Below are 27459 nucleotides of genomic sequence, written 5' to 3'. Positions count from 1 at the left end.
AGACTTGGCAGGGGTGGGAGAGACTTGTATTTCGGTCTACTGATTTCACATGGCCACACAACCAAAGCAAACCAAACCTGGAAAACCATTTTTTTGTTTTATTTTTTTCTCCTTGGTTCCCAGTGATGAAAAGGATCGTGGCATGGTTTTCTTTGATTTACACTTGTTTTCACCTTTGGATAATGTACTGTAAGTTTTCCCCTCCCCATTTCACATTCTATATCTCATTCTGAGGTAAGCAAACCAGGACAGAGTACAGCACCTTGCAGAGGGATGGCTGGAGTACTTGGCTTTGAATGCAGTTGCAAAGGACACACCCCGCCCCTCAGTCACGTATTCCACATCTTTGAGCAGTTCTAGGGGCCTTGTTCATCCCTCTTGTCCTATCAATTAGGTTCCACGTGGAGATTCTTCCATTTCTTTTCAAGTTCATTCACTTCCACCGAGAGGGAGCGGTAGCAGAGTATGTTTTCACAAAACATACCAGGCAGCTCTCATGGCAATAACCATGGTGAGGGAGAATAACGTTATTTGGCGTTGTGCCCTTTAAAAAAAAAAGTGTGTGTGTGTTGGTGGTGGTGGGGTGTTGGTGGGAGGAGCAAGAACGGCAAAGAACAGTGTGGGCTTTGTAATGTGCTGCCATGGAGGGGTCACATGGGCCGGGTGGTGAGGGGAGGAGCAGAGAAGGCCTGGACACCACTCCCCCTTCTTTAGGCCTTGCTACCCTCTTTGCCTACCTACTCTGCCTGATTCACACATCTTGAGCAGTTGTGAACGGGAAGTTAGGGAGTTTTTATGTTTTGATTTGGAAGAATGACTGTAGACATTCTGTCCCTCTGTAGGGAAGCTGGCTCCTTGCTGCTTTGCCAGGATTAAGAACCTGGTTTCCAGAACCATGGGAGAAACAGCCCAGGAGGAGCTACCCTTTTCTCTCAACAGCTGAAAAATGCATCCCAGAGCTGTGGCTTCCTGGAGAGCTTTGGCCAGAGTTTTGTTCCCCCTAGAACAATAGGGTTCCTATAGCAAGCCGCCTAGGAGGTACTGTCAGCAGCCAGCTCTCCCTGGGGCATCTAAATGCTTATGTTTTGTTTGTTCCCTTCCTAATAGGGAGAGGGAGGCACTGCCAAAGCAACTGAAGGTGGCTGCAGAGCACCTGAATTGCTACCTGTCCTAGATAATATCCTCCCCTGGTTCCAGTCAAACACCCAAAGGTATAAACCATGATGGCCATAGATGTCTGGAAAGCCAGCCTGACTCCACATTATTCCCTAATGCTGCAGGATCTCGTCTGAGCCTTAGTTCTTGCTTTTGTAAGCAGCTCCCACTGCTTCCCTGAGAAGGGCTATTGGGAGACATACAGGGGTGACATACAGGGGTGCCCCTTGGAGAAGTATCCACTTGGCAGCAGTACCTAGTGTTCAACCTTCCTTCTTGTAGCCCCTTCCCTCTATTTGTGCTGATGCCTGCTATTTTAACAGAGCCCAGAACTTTGAAAGCTGAATATAAGGTTGGGCATGTTTCTGGTGCTGTTCTTTATAAATGATCATCGTTGACTTCTGCATCTCCCCTTTTAAACTGAACAGTGATGTGCACCTCACTTGGCTAGGACTGGGGTAGGTGGTGAGATGCATCTGTTTTATGCAGCAGCCCTGGAAACAAAGGCTTTTGTTTCCATACCCCTCATATTAGAAAGGTCCATGAAACACCTGATCAAACCACCTTGCTTGTATTGCACATGAAGACATGGAGACAGTGGAAGTAAAAATGTGGCCCTGTGATCACAAGGTTGGGGGTCAGCAGAATTGAAACTATGACACCCAAGATACTATTAGCAATGGCTGTTGATGATTTAATTTTTTTTTTTCTTGGACTGTCATGAGGCTTGAACTCAGGGCCTGGGCACTGTCCCTGAGCTTTTCTACCCAAGACTAGTACTCTACCACTTTGAGCCATATTGCCATTTCTGGTTTTCTGGTAGTTAATTGGACACAAGAGTCATGGACTTTTCTGCCTGGGCTGGCTTTGAATTGTGATCTTCAGATCTCAGCCTCCTGAGTAGCTAGGATTACAGGCGCAAGCCACCAGTGCTGGGCGATGATTTGATTTTTTAACAGTGTTGGTCACATAGTCCTGTAGTCAGTTGTATAATCGTATAACTATCATGCATTTCTTCCACTTGAACCAAACTCTAGCTCTGAATTATTTCACTTTCTGAACTATTGTCAGAAAAGACCGTCTCAGCCCCCTGGAGACTCTCACCCTCTGGAGGACCAAGGTTGACTAATTTGCTTAAACCAGATGCAAAGTGGACCAACTCTACTAGAGCTCCATTTTTTTTTTTTCATTGCATAGTAATCTCAGCGAGGTTTAAGTAGAAACTCTTATCCCAAGTAAGGAAATTCTTCTGGGCTTTAAGACAGTTTATTTAAACTCCTAGGTGATTTCCTTACTAGCAAATAATTTTTTTATCATCTATGTTTTAGGAACTACATAAGCACCTTCAAACTTATCTTCTTTTCTTTCTTCTTCCTCTCATTGATAAAGACCAGCTAGGGGAGCAGTAGTTTTGTTACCTTCTTAGAAAGAATACATTTCAGTTATGGATCTTTTCCTCCTTTCTCCCCTTGTCTCTCCCTCCTTCCTCTCCCATTCCCCCCCCCCTTTTTTCTTGAATACCTCTTTGGCATTCAGATAACAGCAAAGAAGCTTTGAGATAGATTTACTAGACTAGTCAATAAACAAGTATTGTACACCTGTTACTGCCAAGTCATGTGCCGATAGATGTGTTCATGATTCCAGTTTTGTACTGCCACTATGCAAGTTCCTATCACCTCCTTAAGTAGCATTGTTCGAGGGCAGAGACCACATCGTAATTATTTCTGAATTTACTTATTCACAGAGCCTTTTTCTCCCTCCTTCCTTGCCCACCCAGAATCATTTTGAAAACTCAAAAGTCAGCGAGGTAAGAACCAAGCCTTAGATATCTGGAAAAGAACTTTGAGTCCTTGCTTTAATCAGGTGTTCTCTGCCATGCCATTCACTCCCTGGATACTTCTAAAATGACAATGTAACCTGTAAGTACAGCACCCAGAGAGGAAATCAACAGCAAATTAAAAAGTGATTAGTGAGCTTTTAGGCAGAGAAGGTCAAAGGGATTATTTTGGACTTCAAACTTTTCAGCTTTCAGGGCTATATTCAGTTACAAAATTACATCTCTGAATTATTTGTGCAGGTGGCAGCTGTCAGATTTGAAGAAGGTTTCTGTATTTTACAAAAGGAACATTGACAGGGCTGGGAATGGGGACTGGGCTCCTGGGGTAAGAGTTGCCTTCTCCACAGGACTCCAGCTTGCCCAGTCTTTGACAGTCTTTGCCTGAGCTGATACAACCCTGTCTAGGTTAGTCCAGTGACCTTATTGAGGAATCCAGTTAAACCACTTGCCTTGGCATCATGTAAACAGAATGGTAGATTTTTTTCCCCTTCTTCTCAGCATTGGAAGGGAGACGATCTAAGCTTTGTTAAATGTCTAACCTATGAAATTTCATCCTCATCCCTCTTGTGAGTGGATATTGGTGTCTCTTTTAATAGTTGAGGTTCAGAGCAGTTAAGCAACTTGCTGTAGATCACATAGATTATAAGTGGCAAAACTGGTTTTTCCAATTCAGGTCTGAGTTACTTTCTTAAGATCTCTAATCTTTCTCTTACTTGGCACTTTTCTTTTGGATAGTGCTTCCCCAGAGGATCTTAGCAGATGGCTGAGGGATGCTGAAATGGATCCTTTAGCCTTCAGAGCAGCTGGATCACTGGGGGTGACTTCTTCTACCTTTCAAGAGCCCGATAGAGTATTTTTCTAATAGTTTCAATACCAGAAAAAGGCTGAGAAGCTGTCAGGATGAAGGATTTTGAAGGCCATCCCAACCTAACCACCTATCCTTCATTCATGTGGCAATATGTTGTTTGGAGAGAATAGGTCAGGATATAACTGGTTAGGAGAAATAATGAGATAAACAGGTCAGTTCATAGAGGGTACCTGGTGAGGAGACAGATCTTCTGAATTCTGGGTTGTTTCCTAAACATTTGTTCAATATACCTTTGTTGAGCACCCATAGCACCCACTATATGCTAGAAAATTTTCTTTGTGCTGGGGATACAGAGATGAATAACATGAATCCTTTCCTGAAATGACTCAGCTAGTGAGTGCAGCAGGCTTACAAGAAAGGAATAATTGCACGAAGTGATTATATCTAAGATGTCATGAGGTTTCAAACATTATATCTTATTATTGTATGAGCCTAACACCATTATAAATAAGGTTTGTGATGTCAGCAAGTAGCTGATGGGTTTTAATTCCGTTCACCTGGCTTTAACTCTTCAGGATTAATGAGCTTCTAGAGGAGGAGGCGGTTTTTGTTGTTGTTGTTGTTTTTCTTTTAGGTAACTACTGCTTTTAAAAATATAACTCAGATAATACTACTTTGTAACACCTAGACAGGTTTTAAGTTATGTCTGCCTAGGTCCTCTGAAGTATAACCTTGTAATTTGTCAGGATGCATATTGTTTCTCTAGCCAGTAAGCAGGAGTTCCTGCTAGCCGATTCGACTCATGGGCATCTGTGCCGAAGCTTTTGTAGGTGCACAATACTTGTCTTCAGATCCTTGTTCCTGCTACTTACTGGCTGATCATGAGCAATTCATGTAGCTTCTGAGCTTTCCATGTGTTCAGCAATGCCCTGCACTGCTGACTTGATGTAATCCTTAGCCTTATAATTGAAAACATAAAGGACTCATCTTTGCTTAAGAATAAGACACATACATAAACACAGCACACACAAATTCATATATCTCATGTGGCCACTACTTACTATAGAAGGTAGTGATGGGCTGGGAAGGTGGCTCAATGATAGAGTGCTTGCCTTGCATGCCTGAGGCCCTAGGTTCGATTCCTCAGCACCACATAAGCAAAAAGAAAAAAGCCAGAAGTGGGCTGTGGCTCAAGTGGTAGAGCGCTAGTCTTGAGCTGAAGAGCTGAGGGACAGCACCCAAGCCCAGAGTTCAGGCCCCATGACCGGATCCCCCCCCCCCAAAAAAAAAGTTGGCAGCTAAATGAGATGTCAGCTAATACACAGTGTCAGGGACCCAATGAATACTGGTGGTCCCTGGAGAGCGTGTGTAGTCAGAGGAATGCAGCCATGTTCCATGGCCCTGACTGTTACATGCAGTGAAGTGGGCTTAAGAAGCTAGAAATTGGGCAGGTAATGAGTGCTTGCTTAGCAAGCATGAAGCCCTTGGTTTGATTCCTCAGTACCACATAAACAGAAAAGACCAGAACTGGCACTGTGGCTCAAGTGGTAGAATGCTAGACTTGAGCAAAAGAAGCTCAGGAACAGTGCCCAGGCCCTGAGTTCAAGCCCCAAGACTGGCAGGAAAAAAAAAGAAGAAGAAGAACAAGAAACAGCAGCAGCAACAGCTAGAATCTCAACCTTATCTGATACTGCTTATTATTAAATTTAATATGGATATTGTAGACATTACCTTGCAGAATGTCAAACGTGATGTGTATTTGAGAGCTCTGAATTGCTAGCACACATAGTAGGAGTCTTTCGGTGCCCTAGCTCCTGCAGCCATACTGTGAAGGAATACTGGGGTCAGAAGAAAGACAGAAGGCCAGGCTGGATCTGTGGACGTTAGGATTAGACAATTCCATCTGATGTCCTGTTTACTCTTATCAGCAAAGTAGACACACAGAAATTACAGCCTGCAGAATACTTGGTTCTCAGCTATGTGCTAGCAGTTAACTTAAAGGATTGTTTTGAGAATTGAATCAGTTAATACAGTCAAAGCTCTCAACATGCATTTACATTACATGAATGTAAACATATTCCCATTCGTATTTTAAGAAGCCGTTGAGAGGACAGAGGTATTGGAAAGTACTTTGCTTTACCTAAGGCAGAGGGATTGCAGTTCCTATTCCTCTGGGGGTTGGACTGCATTTTACTGGAAATAAAATACCTCATTTGCGACATATATGAGAATGACAAAAGAAGTATGTGAGGAGCTCTCTCAGTGGAAGGAAGGAATGAACCATTAATGGCTGGTCAGTTTGTTTTATTAGCAGGTAAATGTGACAGCCCTTTAAAATCCAACTGGAAAGGTCAAAACACCCAGCCTTGGAGGTTTTAAGAAAGCTGTTGTTAATTTAAAGAAAAAGGGGCTTGGGATCTAGCCCAGGAGCTACACAGCCCTTGACTACCATGTACAAGGCCCAGAGTTCCATCCCAGTACTGGAAGGAAAGGAAAAAGAGGGGGAGTTGGATTGGGAGGGAGAACCTAAGAGTTCCCAAATATGAGAAGTCAAATGCAGGGTAGCCACTTGCTCGCCTTTGTGTTTCTATTCCTTAATTCCGCTGCCCAATAATCAATACAGATGGTTGACATCAGCTAAAGACCATGCACTTGAAGTCAGGAAACACAGTCATCAAAACTAGATCTACAGTCAGTTCTTCATTTCTACTGTATAGTTGCTTTTAGTTCCAACAGTCTTTTTTTTTTTTTAATGAAGAAAGGGCTTGAACTTTCTAGCATTGAAGAATGAGCATTTGTCAGGGAAAACCTCTAGACCTAGAATATTCCAGGTTCATACCAGCCAACAGCAAGTGTTTTTCATGGCAGCCTGTTTGAAAGGTGAAGAAATACCTTCATAGTAAACTTAGTTTGTCCCATCTGGATTATGTCCAGTTGAAAAATCTGGACAAATATCATAAACCAAGGAGAGTTTGCACACTTCGAAGACCAGTAGCAATTAATTACTTTAAATAGAAACACAGTCACTTACAAGCAACATAAATATTTGTATGTTGAACCTCTAAGTAACAGTTAGGTTGACCATTCTGACCTTAAGTGATTAAAAAAAAGCAACCTCAATTGATCATATTTTAACAAGGAATACATTTATAAAAGAAAGGGTCAGGTCAGGGAGGAAAGAGCAGACCTGGATTCAAATTCCAATGACCCATTTACTCAGTGGAGAAGCTTGGTGAAGTTACAGATCTTCTGGCCTCTATTTTCCATGGAGTATAAATAAAAATAATAACTTTTCATCATTACTGAGGAGATTAGATAAAATGATATCCAAAATAGGCTCTAAACCTCCTTAAAAGTAGAACTGAAATGTCTTCTGTCTGTATTTCAGATTGTGACATTTGCTAACGGTATGTTTCAGACATGCTACTTGACATTTCCAATTCTCAGTTATCATTATTTATAAAAATAATAAAATGGCCTCCACTCGTGACTCTGTACAGTAATAAGATGTATGAAGTTCTTGACCCAGAGTCTTTCTAGCTTTTTGCCATGAGCAGTTATGGTATTCCATCTACATCTGATACGTATTCTATGTCCCTTATTATTTTGTGGGTAGATATACAGGCTTTCAGTAGATGTTGCTTTCATTATTACTCTCAAAGATCCTAATCTTTGCTTATTATAAGGTAACTACAGATTAGTTTAAGTGGAAAATTGGACAACTTTTGACAAAGACACTGGAAGAACTTGGTATACAGGAAAGGTGGGATACCCTGCTAGGCCACCCCTATCCCCACCATCCCATACTCTGAATTTTGGTCATGTGAACAGTACTGTCATTTCTCCTTCATCTTCCCACTCCCACTCTCCTCACTTCACCAAGGGTTTTCCAAAAAGTACTTTGAGAGGAAGAGCCTGTGTTTAATTTTGTACAAATATGAGCCATGGCTGCAGGGAGCAGGCTTTGGGGCTAGGTCACTCTGCTAACACTTCCCACATGATTTGATCAATGGGTGGGCCACGAAAACTTATCCTGTGTTTTTTTACACCCCACCCCCAAACCACCCAACCTGCCTAACTGTTAGTTTTTCAAAGCCAGTGAAGTTTCAAAGGGCTGAACCCAACACAGGGGCCTTTCTTCTTGCTTTCATTTTTTGCCCATTAAGTGTTTGTCAGTGAGTTCGTGTTTCGCCTCCTCTGCAGCCATTTATACATCCCAAGAGGTCCCTAGAGGTTTAGGAAGTTAATTGATCCTTGATTAAAAGGAGGAGAAATGCTTAAGTCTGTACTAGAATCACTACTTTATTCTTGGCTGTGTGTTGCCAAAAGCTCGTAATGCATATTTTATTATCAATAAATCTAAATTCCAGGATATTGGTTTCAGAGTTTTGATTAAATTAGATACGTGTGTATCTAATTAGCACATGTGTGGTACGTGGTGAATGTTTGGTGAACATTAGTGGCCTTGACTGTTCCAAAAGGATTCCCCCCCACCCCTGCCCTGAGGAGTCCATGGACTTACTGAGCTTAATAATTCTCCTAGATGCTTCATTCTCTCTGTCAAGTGATTCATTTTAGAAAACAACCAAGCTTTAAGTGTTAGGTTATTTGAACCTCATCCAAACCCACCGTTTTTTTGCATAGTGACTCTAGAAAGTTACTTTAATCTCTTTGAACCAAAGCATGGCTTAACATATTAGTTTTTGTTGGTGGTGTTGGTAGTTGTGGGGCTTGAACTTGGGGCTGGGTGCTGTCTCTGAGCTTTTCATTCAAGGCTAGCACTCTACCACTTTAAGCCACACTGCACCACTTTGGGTTTTCTGGTAGTTAATTGGAGATAGGAGTCTCAGGAACTTTAATGCCTGGACTGGCTTTGAACCACAATCCTCAAATCTTTTTCCTCAGTAGCTAGTATTATAGGCATGAGCCACTGTCTGTCCGGCTAACATTAGTTCTTATGACTTTTTCTCTATGAGCATTAAGAGATAGGGCTTAGCCTTTTTCATGTCAGTATCCCTCCCAGTCAATGCCTAGAACATAGTAGGTAGCCAGGTTATTGGATGGATCATAATTGTTTAGAGATCTTGACACAATTTGGGTACATAATAGTTGTTTAGTAAATGCTAGCTGTTAGTCTTTGTGTTGTTGTACCCTTTCTGCCATTCATTGCTTGGCTATCTCTTCTGTCATTGTAGCAAAATTTAACATTCATTTCTATAATAGATGTCAGCTTTGTGACCACTACTTAGTACTGAAACCCTTAAACGGAAATGATTTTTTTTTTCATGGAGGCATATAGTCTGTGAGTCCCAGAAACTTCCCTTATTCATGGAAAGTTCACTCCAAGCCTTCTATCCCCTCCCCACATGGGATACCTTTACTGTCCCTGGAAGAGTTGTCTGCTTTCATTACCCTCTGCACAAATGTCTGTTATCACAGGAGTGACATTTCAATGTACCCGTGCTGCGACATCTGCACAACTCTGTGATCTTCAAGGCTGGGGTTATGATGTCTTCGCCTATAGCATCTGCCTGTTGCTAGTTTTCTAGCGAGAAAATAGTCAATGTGTAGGATGGTATGTAAGATGGATATATAAAATGGAGATCCTGCTTTGGATCTCTTTTTCTCTGTGCTGTGCAGACGAAAAGCAAGGTCCTTTGTTTCTTGAGCTGCCCAGTTAGGGTAATGTTTGTGAATTTTTATGGCAGGAGGGAAATCTGAGGTTAGACTCTCCCTGGAGCAAAGTCAAAATTTGACTGGCACCCATCCTACCCCCTCCCCCACCCCTAATAATACCACAAGTTAGTAGGGAAGACAGAAAAAGCCATTGGGTTTCTAAATGCTATCTACATGCCTTTCAAGAAAATAAACAAGAGTGTTCAGATTCAATTTCTTGTCTGTTTGTGGTCATCAGCCACATAATCAGAACCGGAAACTCTCCCCAAGTCATAGGCAAAGAAAGAAGAAAAAGGATTTGGATCATTCCCAGTTTCAAGAGGGCACAGAACTGGCCAGACAGATTTTCTTTCCTAAGCCATCACTGTGGGATCTTTTTCTCTTCCCTCAGAACATTTAGTGAGTATCCACAGTGTCTCTTAGCCTCTTTTTGCCCAGTGATGCTTCCTTGAATTTCTTCCAAGCTTCAGACACTGATGGACAATTTGAGCCTTCCTGAACTGGATTATAAGCTCCTTGAGAGCAAGGCTTGGGTCATCTTTGTTTGCTTGTACTTAGAAGAATGTATTAAAGAGTGAATAATGTTTGTTGAATAAACAAATGAATAAGTATACCAAAGTCTTAGATCATCCCAACAATACTGAAATTAGGCCTCTTCTCACAGAAAGATAAGAAAGGAATCTTGGGGAGATGTGAAATGAGTTAAGTCAAATCATTGTGGAGCAGAACTGAGATCATTAGCCAAGTTCTAACTCTAAAGCTCTTTTATATGTGTTTTATTGTCCTTAGAAACATATGTTTTACAGGCCTATCCTGTGAACACTATTAAATATAGAAGCCGGAGGCCTGAGTGTTACACAAATGTCAGGCACCCAAAGTCTGTTCCTCTCCTGAGTTTATTAGCCATCCATTGGCCCCCAGTACCTCAGAGACTACAGCCCAGCTCAGACTCAAAGCTCAACAATTTTTTTTTTATCACAATTCATGGAACTTTAAAAGCCGACTATTAATATCATAGAGTTTGGCTTCTCTTATACTTTTCATAGCCAACTTGGTTGCATTTTGAAATGTTTAGGCTGTGAAATTGAAGATGGTTTTGGCCCAGAGGATGTCTCTTCTAGGCCCCTAACCTCAAAGATCACCAGACTTTTGTCCCTTCTAAGGCAGAACCCTGATTCATGGCTTCCCTGCCCCCTCTACTCCAATGGTGGGGGCAGAGTTTCAAAAGCCAGTGGTTATTGCCTTTTAGGTCCCCTCTGTGTTTACTTTGAGAAGGTCAGGCACAATGCTGTGGTGTGTTGCTGTTCTTTCTTTTCAAAGCACCAGTATGAATTTGATAAAGTAAATTGTTGTTCTAGCAGGAAGCAGTTAGGGGGTCACAAAATAAATAGCCGTAGAATTCAAATAAATCCAAAGAATAAAACCAAATAAATCCATGTGCGTAGGAACAGTGATAGATAAATACACTTTTTAGAAAGTGAGCATTTTTATCACTGCTGGTCTGGACCAAAGTAATTGAAAAATTGTGGAGTTCATGGTACATTTTTTTTTAAGAGGCAGTCTGGGGTTTTGAGCAACGTGACATGAATTTAATTCTTTTCAAAAAACATGAAAATGGAATTTTATCTTTTATGGAAGCACTTATCTTGGTTCCCTCCCCATACACACACACACACACACACACACACACACACACACACACACACACACACACACACACACACACACACACACACACACACACACACACACACACACACACACACACACACACACAGCCAACGAATTTCATATTTGTTGGAAACCAATTTCAAAAGTGAAATAAGAGATTTAGGTACTTTCATGAAGAGAAAACTAAAAAGCCCTGAAATGAGTAAAACATTCTAAGTCTCTGTTCTTTTTCTCTTAAAGATAGGAGAGGGCTTGAATGAGCCTTTAAAATGACCTCCAAGGATTATTTCAAGACTCAATGCAAAAAAAAACAATGATAAAAATTTTAGCACTTTGTTGGTTCACCAATTTTCAGATCTTTCCTGTTCTTGAGATTCAGTAAAATATCAAGTGGCATCATCGGAGCCTGTTGTTGACCTTAAATAGTAGGGAAACAAGCAGGTTAGGGAATAGCCTGAACCAGATTTCTTGAGGGCAGAGACTGCAGTGGGGGAGAGGGGATGCAGGGGGAGGCAAACAGGGCTTGCAGCAAGCTGTAGAGGAGAGGGTCAGGTCCAGTGAGCTTCTGCAATCAGCCTTAGAGACCTCATCTTTCCCTGGGTAATGGGGAGCTGTTGAAGGCCCCTTAGCAAAGCAGTAGCAAGCTCATCCTTCAGGAAGTAAACTGGTGGATATATGCAAGAGGCCTTGGAGACCAAGAAACCTATTAGGAGGTTTTTATCAAAGTGTCTGGGCATGTGCCTTTTTTCGCTTTATGGTTCAGAGGGACATCTGGGCAGGCAATGAAATCCATTAGCCATGACCTTTCGGGAGAATGGCATCTGAGCTGGCTGGGCCACTGATCACCAGCTGCAGCTGCACAGGCTGCCTGGTGCTCCCTCTGCCCTTGGGCTTCCAGCCAGGTCTGCAGGGCACAGGGCTTAGCTTGGTTCTGCTCAGTCTTGTCCATGACTGATCAGTGAAAGTGGTACTGCACTGGGTGTCTTATATGCATTCATCTAGTAACTAATTGCCACAACTGATTTTACTATAGGGAAAGAGGATCACAGAGATGAACTGAGAAAAGGGATCATGCCACTAGGAAGTGGTGGATCTGGGATTCTACTCCGGTTATCTGACTGAAGGCCTGCCCTACTCTGCTCCATGCAGCCTGGCCCAAAGATGGGCTTCTCCCAGAGAAATGCTTAGGACCTAACAAATGAGCGTCTTTGAAGATATACGGGGCCATACGAGTCGGTATTCCAAACTATGACAGTTACTGGATTTTCATTTTTCCCTTCCTCTTACCTCCTGGGCAAGAATAAAAGCACGATACCTCTCTCCACCCAGGCCATGGCAGGATGGAAAGGCGATGCCAGCAGTAAAGGCTGTAGGTGGCTACAAATGGAAGGAATTCCTCTGACTGTCAGTGTTATTTGGGGTGGTCTTTGCTGTAGGCTTTCCTTCCCTAGCTTCCTTGCATTGACGTTTTCCTGTTTCCTCTTCCCCTGGTTCCAGCGGCCCTGCCCTTCCTCATCATTGAGACCAGCACCATCAAGCCTTACCGCCGAGGGTTTTACTGCAATGACGAGAGCATCAAGTACCCTCTGAAAGTCAATGAGACCATAAATGACGCTGTACTCTGCGCCGTGGGCATTGTCATCGCCATTCTTGCCGTAAGTGTCTGAGAGCTGCCAGACTGATCCTATCTGATTCCCTTCTGTGTTCTGAAATCTCAGCCAGCAGAGAGTGGTACCAAGTGGCCAGTAATTACTCCAAGCAGAAACCAACAAAGCAGCAGGCTTGTCCTGAGTAGAAATGGATCAGACATTATTGATTAAAACCATTTACTTACAGATAAGCAGCACCCTTCTCAAATATCTTCACAACAATCCACTGAAGTCTAAATATTGTTCCTCTCTTTCTTCTAGAATTTAAGAAACAAGGTCCATAGGGTAAGACTATTTTTTGCCTAGGATCACTTAGTTAACAAGTTGTAGAGTTGAGATCTGAACCTCTACTGTGCTATAAAGTGGAGCCCCCAACATGAGAAATACGTTGTTAGCTCTTCCAGGTATTTTCTGTGTTTTTGCCAGTCCTTGGCTGAGCTTCAGTGACAATAACCATGCCACTAATGTCCTATGGCATATTGTGCTGTGCCCAGTGGCTGTGGTGGCAAAGGAAATGAGACTTGGAATCCAGAGAAATGGGTTCTAGACCTGACCCTCCACAGGTCTTTGACACATGTCTGTCTTACTTCACAGTGTTGTAATAAAATGCAAAGGGCTCATGAATATTGAAATATGCAAAACTCTTAATTGCTCAGCAAACTACTCACATGCAGCTATAAAAGTCCAGATTGAAATGCCCAGGGCTTCCCTTCACAGGGTTCAGCCCTCACTGAGGATATTGCAAGCCTGTTCCATGGACTTCGATGTTCAGAATTATTCTGAGCCATGGTAGCCTATTGAGAATTTGGGTGTGGTCTACCTGGGTCTTCTGTGGAAGGTCACCACCCTCTTTTAGTGTATCTATTTGAGGCATAAGAGGGGTGGGTAGTTGAAAGCTGAACTGGTCACTTAGGAGCCTTCGGTTTTCACAGCTGTCCTTTCTAGCCCTACAGTATTTTCTAAGTTTGTTCACTGCTCTTAAACCCCTGCCATGTGGGTGAAAGGGCAGAGAACAAACTTAGAAAATTCTCCTTTGTAGATGTGTTGATTGCCTTTCTGTAGAGCAGTGCCTGGACATTTCTCTTTAGCCTGCATTAGGAGTAAGGTAGTTAATATTAAGAACACTAGATATGGCCAGGCTCCTCCCTGGAATCCCAGTTATTTGAGAGGCATAGACAGGAAAATCATGGTTCAAGACTAGCCCAAGAAAAAAGTTAGTAAACCCTATCTCAAAGAACAAATCAGTATAGGTAGAAGGGTATAAGTAGAAGGATTGAGGTCTGAGGCTAGCACAAAAGTAAAAATCACAGGACCTTTTTCTAAGAAAATAACTAAAACCAAAAGGGCTAGAGATGTGGTCTAAGTGGTAGAGTTCTTATAAGAGGTACTGAGTTTAAACTCCAGTACTAAGAAAAACCAAACAAACAAAAATACTAAATATGAGATGTGCACTATTATCCTTATTATATAGATGGAAAAAATCTAAAACACAAGTGGAATAAATGACATGCTCAGAGTGTACAGCTCATAAAAACTGGGGATCAAGCCTATGCCTGGTTTATTTCAAAACCCCCTTTTCATCTTGCAGACTTATGTTTCAGGATGACTAACCTATCCAGATGAATTGCTCAAGGGGATAGGCAGTTAGCTTATCTTCCCTACTCTGGGCCACATCTTAGCTGAAATTATGTGAACCACACTGCATGTAGCTTTTTTTTTCTTTTTTTTTTTTCCTGACTTGCTCGCTCTGGGGGTTACTTATAAACTTTGAGACCCTCTTTGTTTTTTAATAACATCGTAAACCAGGCACACAGTCAACAGTTTGAATTTGGGGAGCTAGAAGGAGAGGTAGTAGAATTCTTTCCAACCTTTTAAAGAAAAACAGTTCATTTGGCAACTGTCGTTCTTAAAGGTGGACTAAAGAACTTTGTGTGGGGGAAAAAAAACTGAAAAGCGAAGTCTAATTTTACTATTTGCTCAAAATTGAGAGTTATAGGATTGAGTTCTCTAGGAAAAATGGTTTTCCCTAACAAAGGCATTTGTTGTGGCAGGCAAATAATTGCACAGTATCTTGTGCTAAGGTTTGGACAGGTGTTTTTGGCAGCCAGAAGATCCCTTAGTTGAATGCATGAAGGAGCACAATTTAACCTAGGAGTACAGTAAGGGGAGAAGAGCCTGGGGACAAGTTGGCCATCCTCTCTTCTCTCTCCACATGGCATTATTCTTGGCTTGCCTGACAGGCTCCAGGTACAGCCTGGTGGATTAAGCACCATTCTCAAAGTGAATTTGGTGAATTGTTGGTCTCTGTCATCCTCACTTATTTCATTTGTGAAATGGGAACGGTGTTAACCATCCCACAAGGACATGGTTTGTAGGGATCAAAGTAAGTGAGTATGAAAACACAGGCTGCAGCAGTGAGCTGCATAGAACAAGCAGATCTGAAAGACAGGAGTGGTTCTGGGTCTCTCCTTTGGCCCCAGGATGAGCAAAGGAAATGTTACAGGGGTTCCTTTGAGGGCTGTGCTTCTCTCCTAATCCTTCCTTCCATCAGGTGCACTCAGGGTTCAACAGCTCTGCCCAGCTGCCTACCCAGGCCAGTATGTGTCCCCCACAGAGGTGCCAGCAAATCTGTTGTTCTCAAGAGCTTAGTTGTTCCCACCTCTTTCTGCATGTCATATTGATGTTTTAATTAAAATGCTCCCCGAATGCTGAGGTTTTCTTGAAACAGTCGTGGGGCTGGTTAAGGAACCATGTTGCTTTTTCCCACCCATACAAGGTCAGCAAAATAGGTTTAGCTGCAGCCTTACTAATTCAGGGAATCCAGTCACAAAAATACCACAATCTTGCAGTCTTTGAGTGGTGGGCCTGGAAATTTTGTAGACCATGTTCACCGAAATGAAAATTCCCAAGAACTCATTATTCTTACTGTCTAGGGTTAGTTGCAAATAAGAGTCATCTGCTCCAAGCTCGTCTGCTATTGATTGAGTCTCGTTCATTGAGCCTCAGTAGTTTCATCAGTTAAATGGAGAGAGTATGTCTACTTGTTAGCGCATACATATATCAACTAACTCAGCTCCTGATACAATAAATATTGATTCTTTTTGTTACAAATCAACATGAAGAGTCAAAAAAAAAAAAAAACCATTGAGTCAACTTAGCTATGACTGTATCTGACAAGAATAAAGTCAGGAAGAAACCCAGCCCCTGGCTATATGGGTGTTATTCTCTCCCCTGACATCCAAAGCCTCTTAGTTTCCTTTGCTGTAGAACTTTTACTGAAATGCAATGACAGCTAGGGGCGTGTGCTACTGAGGTTGATTAGTCTGCTCACCTGCCATAGCTACTGAGCAGACCACGAGTACTGCTTCATGGGAAAAAATAAAACAGAGACCTCACTTGGTCTCTATACCTCACTTGGTTGCTCGATGTGTAGATGCTATGCACTTTGCCAATCACAACATCACCATATCTCCCATTTTCCCATCTGGACTGGCTGCCGTGAAGAGCCTGGCTGCCTTCACCCAGAATCAGCAGGTGACAGGGCTGGAAATTGTATCCATTTGCTACTGGCTTCCCCCTGGGCTTTCTTCTGCTGAATTTCAGGTTTCTTTGAAATGGCAAGAGAAGCCCTGGGTCCAGTTTGGACAGTCCCCACAACAAAGAAATGGAGTGAAGGTGAAGGAAAGCAGGGCAGCTTAGAGATGCAAATCATCAAAAGTTATAGAGAAAGCAGGCACCTTTCTGTGGCAGAACTTATGGAAAAACCTGGTCATTTTGACCAGTTTTTCAGCTGTATCTCAGGTTTTGGAATTATAGCATAATAGGAATTCCTTCCAAATCCACAAAGCAATGGTTCCTAGCCCTGCCTTTGCAAAGGCTTAATGACTCTAACAGCGGTGAGATTAGCAGTTTACAGTAAAATAGCCTCTCCTATCTAGGCCGCTTTTTGCTTGCACCTTGAAAGCGTGTTCTGGGGCGAAGATTTTCATATAGCAAAAATCCCCAATATTTTTTAATAAACATAGGCTTAGTGCTTGCCTTAGCCAGATACCAAAAGGAGTTTACCAAGGTTCTTAATCTGTAGGAATTGACACATGAGCAAATCCTCTCTAGCCATAGAGGGGCTACTTCCCTTCCAAGACCCCACTGGAATCTACCCCTGTAATAATATTCCGAAGTGAAGAAACAGCTTAGACCTTGGCATCATCTGACTCAAGTTCATGTCCCAGCTTCTGTGCTCCCTTGTTTTTATTTCTTTTTTAACGTGTCCTAGCAAACCACTAAACCCCGAAGAGCTACAGTTTCTTGTTTAAACTGGTGGCCATGGGCTTGTGCTAGTCTTCAGATAAAGTGATAATTATGTCTGTGATTCGTGAGAGTCATGCTGGTCATCTGTGTGATGATGTTGCCTCATTCAGAGAGTGACCTAAGGTACCTTCTCCTATGTGCCCTTGGGAGTCATCCTTGGGCGGTGGACTGTGAGAAATGAGAGACCTCTGGGGTTCAAGGAAATTCAGAGATTCTCCCAGAACTGGCAAGTCCAGATCAGAGGTCCTCTGATTCTGAAACCAAGGGTTTTTTTTTAGTAATGGTAACTCTGCAGTCTGACTTCCTTCCATAGCTACTTATCAGGCAGCCCTGGGATGCCAGCTGTGGGGGACACAACAATGATCCCAGGCCACCGGACTCTTCCTCCTCTGGTGCAGTGAACTACCAACACCTGCTCCATCTCGAGTGGGCAAGTTGGCACCTTTAACACACACTGCCTTGTAATGGGGATCCTGTCCAGGTTTTGTCTCCCCAGCTAAAAGGCAAGTTCCTTGGAGACAGAGGCCCAGTTTTCTCCCCTGACACACGGTAGATATTAAGTACACACCAAGCAGACATCTTCAGGAAGCTTTTCTTGGATGCTTCCTCTCCCCATCTTCCAAAGGTCCCTAAGGACTCTAGGCCCACCTCTGTCCTTGAGATTCCCATGCTGATGATCTTGCTGTTTATTTGTCTGTTTTACACCTGTCCTGTTAGCTGTACAGGGTAGGAATAGATCTGATTCAATTTGTTATTGCTGGGTCAAACATATTTTGGCCTTGGTGCCGAATATATGTTTGTTAAAATCACCAGAGAGGCCTCATGCTATAGGCATAAAATCAAATGCACGAAGGCCAGAAGATGTTCAAGAGTCTACAGACCAGGAAAAAGTATTGTATTTGTGTCTCTAAAATCATAACTATTCTCCATGTGGTACATGGGAACACACTCTGTACCACATGCAAATTTCTTGCTGGAGAGACAAGAAGAAGAGCTCAATACCTCCAGGACTTGTTTATTCAGTATCAGGCTTCAGTTTGCCCACATCTGGACTTCATTAGTTCTCCCCCCATCGACTCCTACCCCCATCTCTCTTTATCTACAAGAGCTCTGCCAAGAAAACAAGGTTCCCCAACATTGCTCCTCATTAAAGGTTAGTCAAGTTTTCAACTCCGCAAAAAAGTGAAGCCATGCTGGCCCAGCAGTGCGTTAGTGGGAGACCCAGTCCCTGAGTTTACAATCCACTCCATCTGTGCAATTACCAAGACCACCAACAGAGAGGGGCCACATTAATCCTTCAGTTATGTTGTCCTCTGATCAGATGGCTGCAGAGTTCTTCAGAGACCTTCCTGTCTCTGGGGGACGGAGGCAGGGGGCATTCATTTGTGATTTCACAAACATGTGCTGCTGTGTGCTATCTAGGATTTTATTTATTCTCTGTCCCCATCATTCTGTAATCCCCAGAAGACAAGACTGACAGCAGGTGTTCTCTAATTACAGCCCTTAGGGTCCATGATTATGCAAAATGTATGTACCACAAAGGTGACAATAGTCTCCATCTTGAGAGGTAATTTTCAGGTGGCTGAGGAGTCCATCTGTGCTTCACAGTGTGTGCCAGGGATGAGTAGAGAACTTACAGGAACTATCTGGAGAAGAAGGTTATTAGCCTTATCTTCACTCCTCTTCTGCAGCTGCTGGAGGTAGACATTTACAGGGCAAGCAACTCACCAAAGCAAAGTGATTAGTCCAAGGTTACTATGTTGAATGCAGTGGAAAGCAGTAATGGAAACTCAGGTCTGTCCAGCTTTTAAAAACCCAGCGTTTTAATGGACATTTATTAAAAGCCTACAATGGGCTCAGTGTTATGTGGAGTGATCTTTATTTAGCTAGCTATAAAAGCTTTTAGTTCCCGGGCTTGGAAAGATGCATGTATGAAGACAAAGTGTCCAGGCTGCCAGACAAATGACCTCCTAAGATGACCAGGATGCAGCAGTGGTGGTATGTGCTTTGGGTAGAAAGTGGCAGCCTGCTGTGCATTAGATGCTTGGTGAGTTCTTGTCTGTGTCACTGGAATATGGTGGTAGGTGCCATGGCTCTAAGCTGATGTATACAACACAGGTCTTGACCTTGCAGCTCATCGTATACAGAAGTAATACAAATACACGACTGACTACACTTAGACTCTCTTGAGTGATTATCCAGAAAGTAAGTTAAGTGTCAGAGCAGTGTGCAGCCACAGATTTTAGGGAAGAGAGAGCTTCGAAGACAAAAACATGTCAAAACTTCCTATCCCTAGGATTTAGAAATAACCAGAGAGAAATGGTTCTCCATCATCAAGTGCTATGGATGGTGTGACATGGGAGTAAAGTTAAGGCTAGGCTATTTCCATCTCCAAAGACCACAGTGGAGATGGTTGCTGCTGCGTCCTCATTATCATCACCATCATTGTCCTTGTGTAGAGAGAATTTGCCCCATGTAATTATTACAACAACCCTTAAACACATACTGGAATCAGCCACATGTTTACAGAAAAGGAAACAGACTTAGAAAGCTCAGTTGTCAGAGACTAGGAAATGGAAGAACCAGACCTCTCCCTACCCAGCATTTACTTAGGTCACTACTTGAACTCTTCCCTGAGGGAGGGGTGGAGTTTTCCCCAGAGATTAGACATTCCAGGCCCAGGGGATTGATGCAACTAAAGGGAAAACTTTGCAACTCTGGTGTGTGGAAATGCACCACAGACTTGTTTGGCTGGAGAAGGAGGCCAAGACAGCTGACAAAGTTCAGGTATGAAAAATGAGATCGAGGAAAGATTGTGGAGGTCTTTGAGTGCTGAGGAATGCTGATGAATTAGTTGCTAAACACTGACAGAACTATTTATTGGTTGATTGGTGGATTGTTTTATTGTATTACTAGAAATTGAGCCCAAGGCCTGGAATGTGATGCGCAAGAGCTCTACCACGTGAGCCGTGTCTAGCCTTTGTAATTTGTTTGTATTTCATTGTTTGTGAGATCACTTTTACTTGGGCTATCTTCAATGGTTCTTCTACCTTCAACCTCCCCAAATGAGGTTATTATAAATCATCATTTGAGTTTGGTCTTGTGAAGGAATGGATGTAGCCTGAACAATGCTGGTGGCAACGTAAGGGGAATAGAGTGGGGGGAAAGATGGAGATGAGAGACCTTGCTGTAGAAGAATGGACAGAATTTGATGACAGGAGGAGGAGGAGTCTAAGATTTCAGGTCTTTGGTTATACCTGGTACAGAAATAGGAGGAAGCTGGGTACCAGCAGCTCCTGCCTGTAATCTAACTAATTACTCAGGAGGGTGGGGCCTGGAAGATTGAGTTTTAAAGCCAGCCTGGACAGAAAAGTCTCTAAGACTGTACCTCCAAATAACTAGCCAAAAGCTGCTCCAGGAGTGTGGCTCAAGGTGAGTAGAGCACCTTAAAGTAAGAAGACAGAGAGACAGAGACAGAGGTAGAAAAGAGAAGCAAAGTTTGGGGTGGGAGTAGAAATAATCTAGATATAATCTTAGGTTTGATTTGTTTGACATGTGTATGGCAGAAACGTTGTGTCTATTTGGGAGATGCAGCAGAAGACTGGAACAAAACTGGGAGGAGAGCTGTCCTTTGCAAAGGTCATCATCTTATTGGAGCTGGTAATTAAGGCTATTCAAGCAGCTAAAGTCATTGTAGAAAATCACTGATCCAACTCTAGGGAAGACCCCTATTTACTGAGTAGAAGCCAGATGTGGAATCAAAAATGTGGGAAAAAATGTTTAGAACTAGGGGGGAAAAAAGGATGATGTCTCAAGAAAACCTGGCATATTTATCATGTCAACCAGGAGTGAGAGGTTGGCCATGGACAGTGCTACGAAAAGAACTGCCAGGAGACTCTTGTGCACACTGATAGACCTGGTCTAGTTTTCTAGGCCTGTGGCCATGCAGTAATGATGCCTCCTGCTTCAAATTATCTTCTTCATAAAGCCTGTGGGCACTGTGGATGCCAACCATAAATAGCTTCCGTGGCCTCTTTGCCAGCCATATCTGAGATGTCAGTCTTCTACCCATGGAGTCCAGAACCTCTACTGGTGACCTTGGATGGATTTATGTTACCTTGTTACCTTGTCCAGGCAGAGAGTGACTGATCGTCTGCCAAAATGCTGAAGATAGCCAAGTGAGAGAAGAACCAAAGATTAAATTCTTAATCACTTCTTCCTGCTTAATAGACTTCACTTCATTGCAGCTGTTGAAGCTTCAGAAAATAGATCGCTACACTTCTGTTTCCATCCTTAGGATCAGGATCCAGATAGGCGCATATATATATATATAATATATCATAATATATTATATATAATAATGTATTATATATTATATGACATGTTATATCATATATTATATATATTGTATATTATATATATATATATAGTATATTTTCCCTTGGGACTGAGAATAAAAATGATTCTCCCTTTGTGATTCTCCATCATCAAATGTTGGTTTAATTTTATTTCCTCTCACATAACAGAGAAGAGAAAGGACTCGGGACTCTGACTAGCAAGGACTTAGACATTCAAATGCCTTATAGGATTACAGATGGGGGAGCTTATGCTCTAGGCACTGTCTGCCTGTCTCTGGGGATCCAGATACTGCTCCCTACTGGGCTTAGAATAAGGAATTTGAACAATGAGACAAGGAGGTGGGCTTCAGGAACAGTGTTGTCAAGCTGTCATGACTGTTTTTGATGGAAGGTGGCAATGTGACCTTCACCACTCATTATGAAGAGTTGGTAATAACTGAATGGTTGATAGGCTATTATGAGAAGGAAACAACACATGGTTGTAAAAGTGCTTTGTGCACTGTAGAGTGCTATGCAAATATTTTTATTAAGGCAGAACCGAACATAGGGAAGTCTATCCTTCCAGACTCACCAGGGAAAGATGAGTCTTAGTCTCTGAAAGAGAGTTTGTTGGGATACGAGCTTTCCTGAGGTAATATATAAATAGTGTAGGATGTTAAAAATGAGATAAAACAATAAAGTGTGGCCCTTTCTGCCTTAGGTTTCTTTCCTTCTGTTATTCTGAGACATCGTCAGTGAAATGAGCAAACCAGCATCATCCCCACACAGGTTTTCTGCTTCTACACGGAGGGGTTTATTTCCCAAGTCTTCAATGTGGAATGTTCTCTTCCAAGGAGATCTTGGAAGAGATACTTGCTACAAAGTGTATGTTCGAATTTTGTTTTTCCTTTCTCCAATGGAAAGATTTGTTTTTTTAATCCACAGACTTTTTTTCAAGTTCCAGCCATTTTATGTATCACCTATAGATTTCCCTGGCAGTCCCACCACATCAATATTATTAATCTGATATTATAGATAGAGGGGGGGAGGCCAGAGATGCACCTCGGCCTAGACAGGTGAAATCACTTGACTTAAGTTAATAGATGGAATCTGATGGATTTTTTTTTTTTTTTGTGGCCTTCAGCTGGATGCTTCTTTCTCTATCTTATTTTCTATCCTTTCCAAAAAGTCAATCCAAATGTTTCTCCAAATGTTTTCTCTCCAGAACAGAGAAATATTGTGTAAATAGGTAGGCAGTTGCATGTCTTTCCACCAGGAAGGGCAAGGAGACACTTCCCCCCCCAACCCCCCAGTGCACTGCGGCTGCTTGCTAGCTCGGAGCCTAGGACTGTCCCCTTGTAGCTTAATTGCCATGCTTTCCTCTTTATGAGTTTCCAGACCCTGTGCCAAGCTCTTTAGAAGGCAGGTAGGGGAGAATTCTCTGCTTGCCTGGCAGCCTGCCATCACCCCCAGATCTGTCGCCAGCTGTTTCAGAGAGGGATCAACGTGGAAGGCATTTTTCTCAGCAGTGAAATTTACATATCAGAACCGTGCTGACTGAGGCAGAACTGCAGGCCCAGGGGGTACAGAGGACACAGCCTTTGGAGGGGGCTGGAGAGGGAAAAGCTCATTTTATGGCCCAGGAATGAAAACATTGTGAGTAATGAATAAAGTCCGAAAGTAGTAAATCTGGGACTCCGGATCGAGGGGTGTAACTTGTGGGAGAACAATTCAGGACCTTGCCTCTCTTTTAGAGGTGTGGCTTTTGGGCTGTCTCTCAGCGCCTGAATCTCATTAAATGGCCTTTAAGGGTTAGGATTACAAGAAGCCAAGTCCGGCTGGTTCATAATGATGATTTATGGCTGTGTGGTCGACTCCTCGACCCTTCTGTACAAGGAGATGGAGAAAATACATAATTTGCTGCTCATTAACTCTAAAATCTGTCAAGGTTGCCCCAGAAGTCATGTGGTCCTGGAGTCATGTGTCTGCTAAATGGCTTCAGGCTGGAAAATACACAATTGCTATTCTACCATAACATTTTAAAAAAAGGTTTTACTAACAATGGTGAACCTGAGTGACAGAGTATCTGGACTCTGCTCATAACTGTCACTTCCTAGCTTTTTCCTTGTTGTCCTTCCGTTCTCCCCAGCTTTGGAATCCAAGTATAGAACTGGCTTATCAATTCTACATGAGATAATAATGCACACATGAACTATAAAAAATACCCTTTTTTGTGTATGTGTGTGAGCCAGTGTTAGGGCTTGAACTCAAGACCTAGTCACTGTCTCTTAGCTTTTTCACTCAAAGCTGGTCCTCTACCATTTGAACCACAGCCCTACTTTTTCTTTTTAGTGGTTAATTGGAGATAAGAGTCTCATGGACTTTCCTGCCAGAACATCCTTAGGTCAATACCAGCCAAGTGAGGTATCATAAAGTGTTCTTTTTAACTCTTTATCTTCCCTTACAAGAAGGGAGGATTTCAATTCACCTTGTATTACTGATGATGGCTATTTTAGAGGGAGGGAGATTAAGGGTTTAAGAATCATTGCATTATAATCAAACCCTTTCTTATAGACTGAAACAGAGATAACTCACCTGCACATTTCCAGTAAGTTCTTATAAGACACTAATTTGCAATAGAAACCCGTGCATTCTTTATCAGCATCAAATGGGGTATGTGGATTGATGCTAAAGCCAGTGCTTAGTTTCATCTAAGGCAGTGTCCTGGTTTTGAGAGCAATCCTGGTTTTTAGGAGCAATCCAGAGGCAAGCCCTGGGTCTGCTCCTTGCCTGCAGTGTTATTCACAAATAACTAACTACCTGTGCTGTTTACATCTTACCTTGGCTTGGTTGGGAAGCTAGTGGTGGAGGTGGAATAAATGTCATTTGCAATTATGAAGTAATAAATCATGTCGTCTGGGGCCATGATTTTGCAAATAGAGAATGTGATTTGTCCCCAGTTCACTCAATGAGTTGAGGACTCAAACTGGCCACTTGACTCCTATTTTCAGTGTTCTTCCTCCTGCATATAAAAACATGTGAATATGATTTATAAATACAGAATAAGGAAGAGCAAGAGAACACGTGGTGATTGTGGTAGTAAACATCTGGAACCTGTTAGCCTGTAAGGTTACATAGGGTGAAAGTATAAACAGGTTCAAAAGGGGAATTAGAGCATGAATGGTAGGAAAGAATGCTGGGTGGGGCATCAGTACACCTGGGTCTAATCTTCAGATGTGAGTTATTTTGGATCTCAGTTTCTCCTGTATATAATGGCCTCTTTCATTTCTGACTTGCTGTGCTTCCCGGGTTTTAATCTCTGCAATGTGTTAGCAAAGGGCCCTTGGTAATGTTTAGGGGATCTTTCCAATTTTGCAAGGAGGAAACCCTGAGGACTCCTCCCCTGCTCCCTGCCATTCACTTTCAGTGACAGTCCCTGAGTACCTGTGCAGGGTTAGACATTAGACCTGCTCTCTCAAGGAATGACAGAGCCAGGATGTTTTGCTTTTTGACCACAGTTTTCTTCTGTGAATCATACTTGATGAGATCTCGGAAAACCAAGTGGGGTACTTAGAAAGGCATCACATTTATCAGCTCAGGTACCTCGGTCCACATTGGTGGTGGTAGGAGCTGTTCTCATTCCTATACCTGCTTGTCCCTGGACCCAGTTGGTGATTCCATCCTACACACCATGCTTCTCTAGCTTTTCGCCCTTGAGGACCTTTATCAGGGCCCCTGCCTTGATGTCTTCCCCCACCGTAAAGTAGTAATAGAGCCTCCAAAAAGATGTGTCTGGATGTGCCCATCTATTGCTTCCCTTGTGGTCACAAACACATTATCTACTCGCTGAAAGCGGCTCCTCATCCTCCCTGGAAGGAAGTGTGAAAGGGACCCTTGTGGTAAGTGATGAGCTTACCATCGCTGTCTCTGGGCTGTGGTTGTAACCAGGAAGTCGCCCCAACTGCTGCACCGCGGAGTTAAGGAAGGCAGACAGTGTGGTATTGCGTCACCACAGCCAAGGAGGTGTGTACATGGAGTTTATGTGTGTGTGTAGACATGTATACACATATATACGTGTAGACGTCATCCACATTCACCTTCCAAGCAGCAACTGGCCCTGAGCTTAATGGATAACCATTAGGCCACTAGTACACATGATGAGCTAGGACAAGGCTCTGACCAAGTGAGACTCCATCTCTGACCTTCAGGACTCGAGGAAACAGCACAGACTGACTTGGAAAATGCCAAACTTTGCAGGTATCATACTAAATATTTCTCCGTTTTTAGACAAGTCTCATTATTTTCATTTTTGAGGCAAATCTCATTATTTAGTCCAGACTGTTCAAACTTGTTATCTTCCTGCTTCAGCCTCCCGAGTAGCTTGGGTTACAAGTATAGGTTGGCACGTGGTTGTTCATCTGCATTTCTCAGTAGCTAAGGGCTTATTTGTGTCTCATATATATAAACTCCATGCACATTTTTCTTGTTCCAAGGGTATTGCAGGGCTATGTTAGGCTTTCTTAAAGAAAAGAAGTGATGGGGCTGGGAAGGTGGCTCAGTGGTAGAGTGCTTGCCTCACATGCGTAAGGCCCTGGGTTCAATTCCTCAGCACCACATAAGCAGAAAAAGTCGGAAGTTGCTTTGTGGCTCAAGTGGTAGGGCACTAGCCTTGAGCTGAAGAGCTGAGGAACAGCGCCCAGGCCCAGAGTTCAGGCCCCACGACTAACACCCACACACACACACACAAAAAGGAAATGATGACTGTGTTTATTCTCTCTTGGCTTATTCCTTCCTTGCATATTTATGGGATTTTGTAAGATTATAACCTGGACTTAAATACTGAATATTTACCTGTGTCACTTAAGTGTCCTTTGCAACATTAGTTATGACAGTGGGTGGTAATCCTGCCTAATTTCTCTATTGGTTTCTTTTCAGATTATCACAGGGGAATTCTACCGGATCTACTACCTGAAGGAGAAGTCCAGGTCGACCATTCAGAATCCCTACGTGGCTGCCCTCTACAAGCAAGTGGGCTGCTTCCTCTTTGGCTGTGCCATCAGCCAGTCCTTCACGGACATTGCCAAAGTGTCCATCGGGCGCCTGCGTCCTCACTTCCTGAGTGTCTGCAACCCTGATTTTAACCAGATCAACTGCTCTGAGGGCTACATTCAGAACTACAGGTGCAGAGGCGAAGACAGCAAAGTGCAGGAAGCTCGGTGAGATGCCACTTCCCCATGGCCACAACAGGGCAGTTCAGTGAGCGCTGACTGAGCACCTACGAGGTGTCAGGCTCAGGGCTGGGCTCTGATTTAGATGAGGTATAGGCCCTCTTCTCGAAGAATTCACCAGACAGCTATCTAAATAAAGCCTTATGGCTTAGCACTGGTAAGTCCAGTCATCCACCCATTCTTTTGTTTATGTATGCATGCCTCCAAAAGCATTACTAAGTAGAATGCTTAAATGAGGAATACACAGTGGCTGTTGTCAAGGTCAGAGTGTAGAGAGGGAAGGCAGACAGATGAGGGAATATCAGGGATGTGAATATGGCCTTTTCATGGCATGCTCTTGCTCTTACAGGAAGTCCTTCTTCTCTGGCCACGCCTCCTTCTCCATGTACACTATGCTGTATCTGGTGGTAAGTACTTGCTTTCTGGTGCCAACACAGTCTAGTCACACCTTGGGTCCCTTGGAATAGTTAAGAATAGATTTCACTGTGCAATCCTTGCAGAAGAGGTCAATATTGAAATCTGCATTTCATTCTGAGTTCTGCCATTGGCTTAGCAGACCTGTTTTTGCTTTCCAAGCCTTTTCTGTCTTTTGAATGAAAATAGTATATATCATGCTGATTGATAAAGGATTGTGAAATTAGAAAGTGACATTTGGGTCTTTATGGAACTAGCACTGCTTTCTGAAAAATTCATGTACTCAGTGGTCCTTAGAATAGCCTTGTGTTATGAATAATAGCCTGTGTGTTGTGGGAAAAGATGACTACTTAGAGCTCAGAGAATCTGAGTGAAC

The 27459-nt window shown here is 42.9% G+C and overlaps 1 protein-coding gene across 1 annotated transcript in view; it reads left to right on the top strand.

Annotated features, from left to right (window-relative positions):
- Positions 1–27459, top strand: part of Plpp3 (phospholipid phosphatase 3) — a 76975-nt gene that overhangs the window by 25344 nt on the left and 24172 nt on the right. Inside the window, exons 2-4 of the mRNA XM_069987137.1 lie at positions 12645–12802; positions 26377–26657; positions 27019–27076. Of these exons, the coding sequence (XP_069843238.1) occupies positions 12645–12802; positions 26377–26657; positions 27019–27076 (497 nt within the window). The remainder of the gene's footprint in view (positions 1–12644; positions 12803–26376; positions 26658–27018; positions 27077–27459) is intronic.

The sequence above is a fragment of the Dipodomys merriami genome, unplaced genomic scaffold, assembly GCF_024711535.1.
Source record: "Dipodomys merriami isolate MVZ:Mamm:240054 unplaced genomic scaffold, mDipMer1.0.p SCAF_34, whole genome shotgun sequence".
NCBI lineage: Eukaryota > Metazoa > Chordata > Mammalia > Rodentia > Heteromyidae > Dipodomys > Dipodomys merriami.
This window is presented reverse-complemented; position numbering and strand designations above follow the sequence as displayed.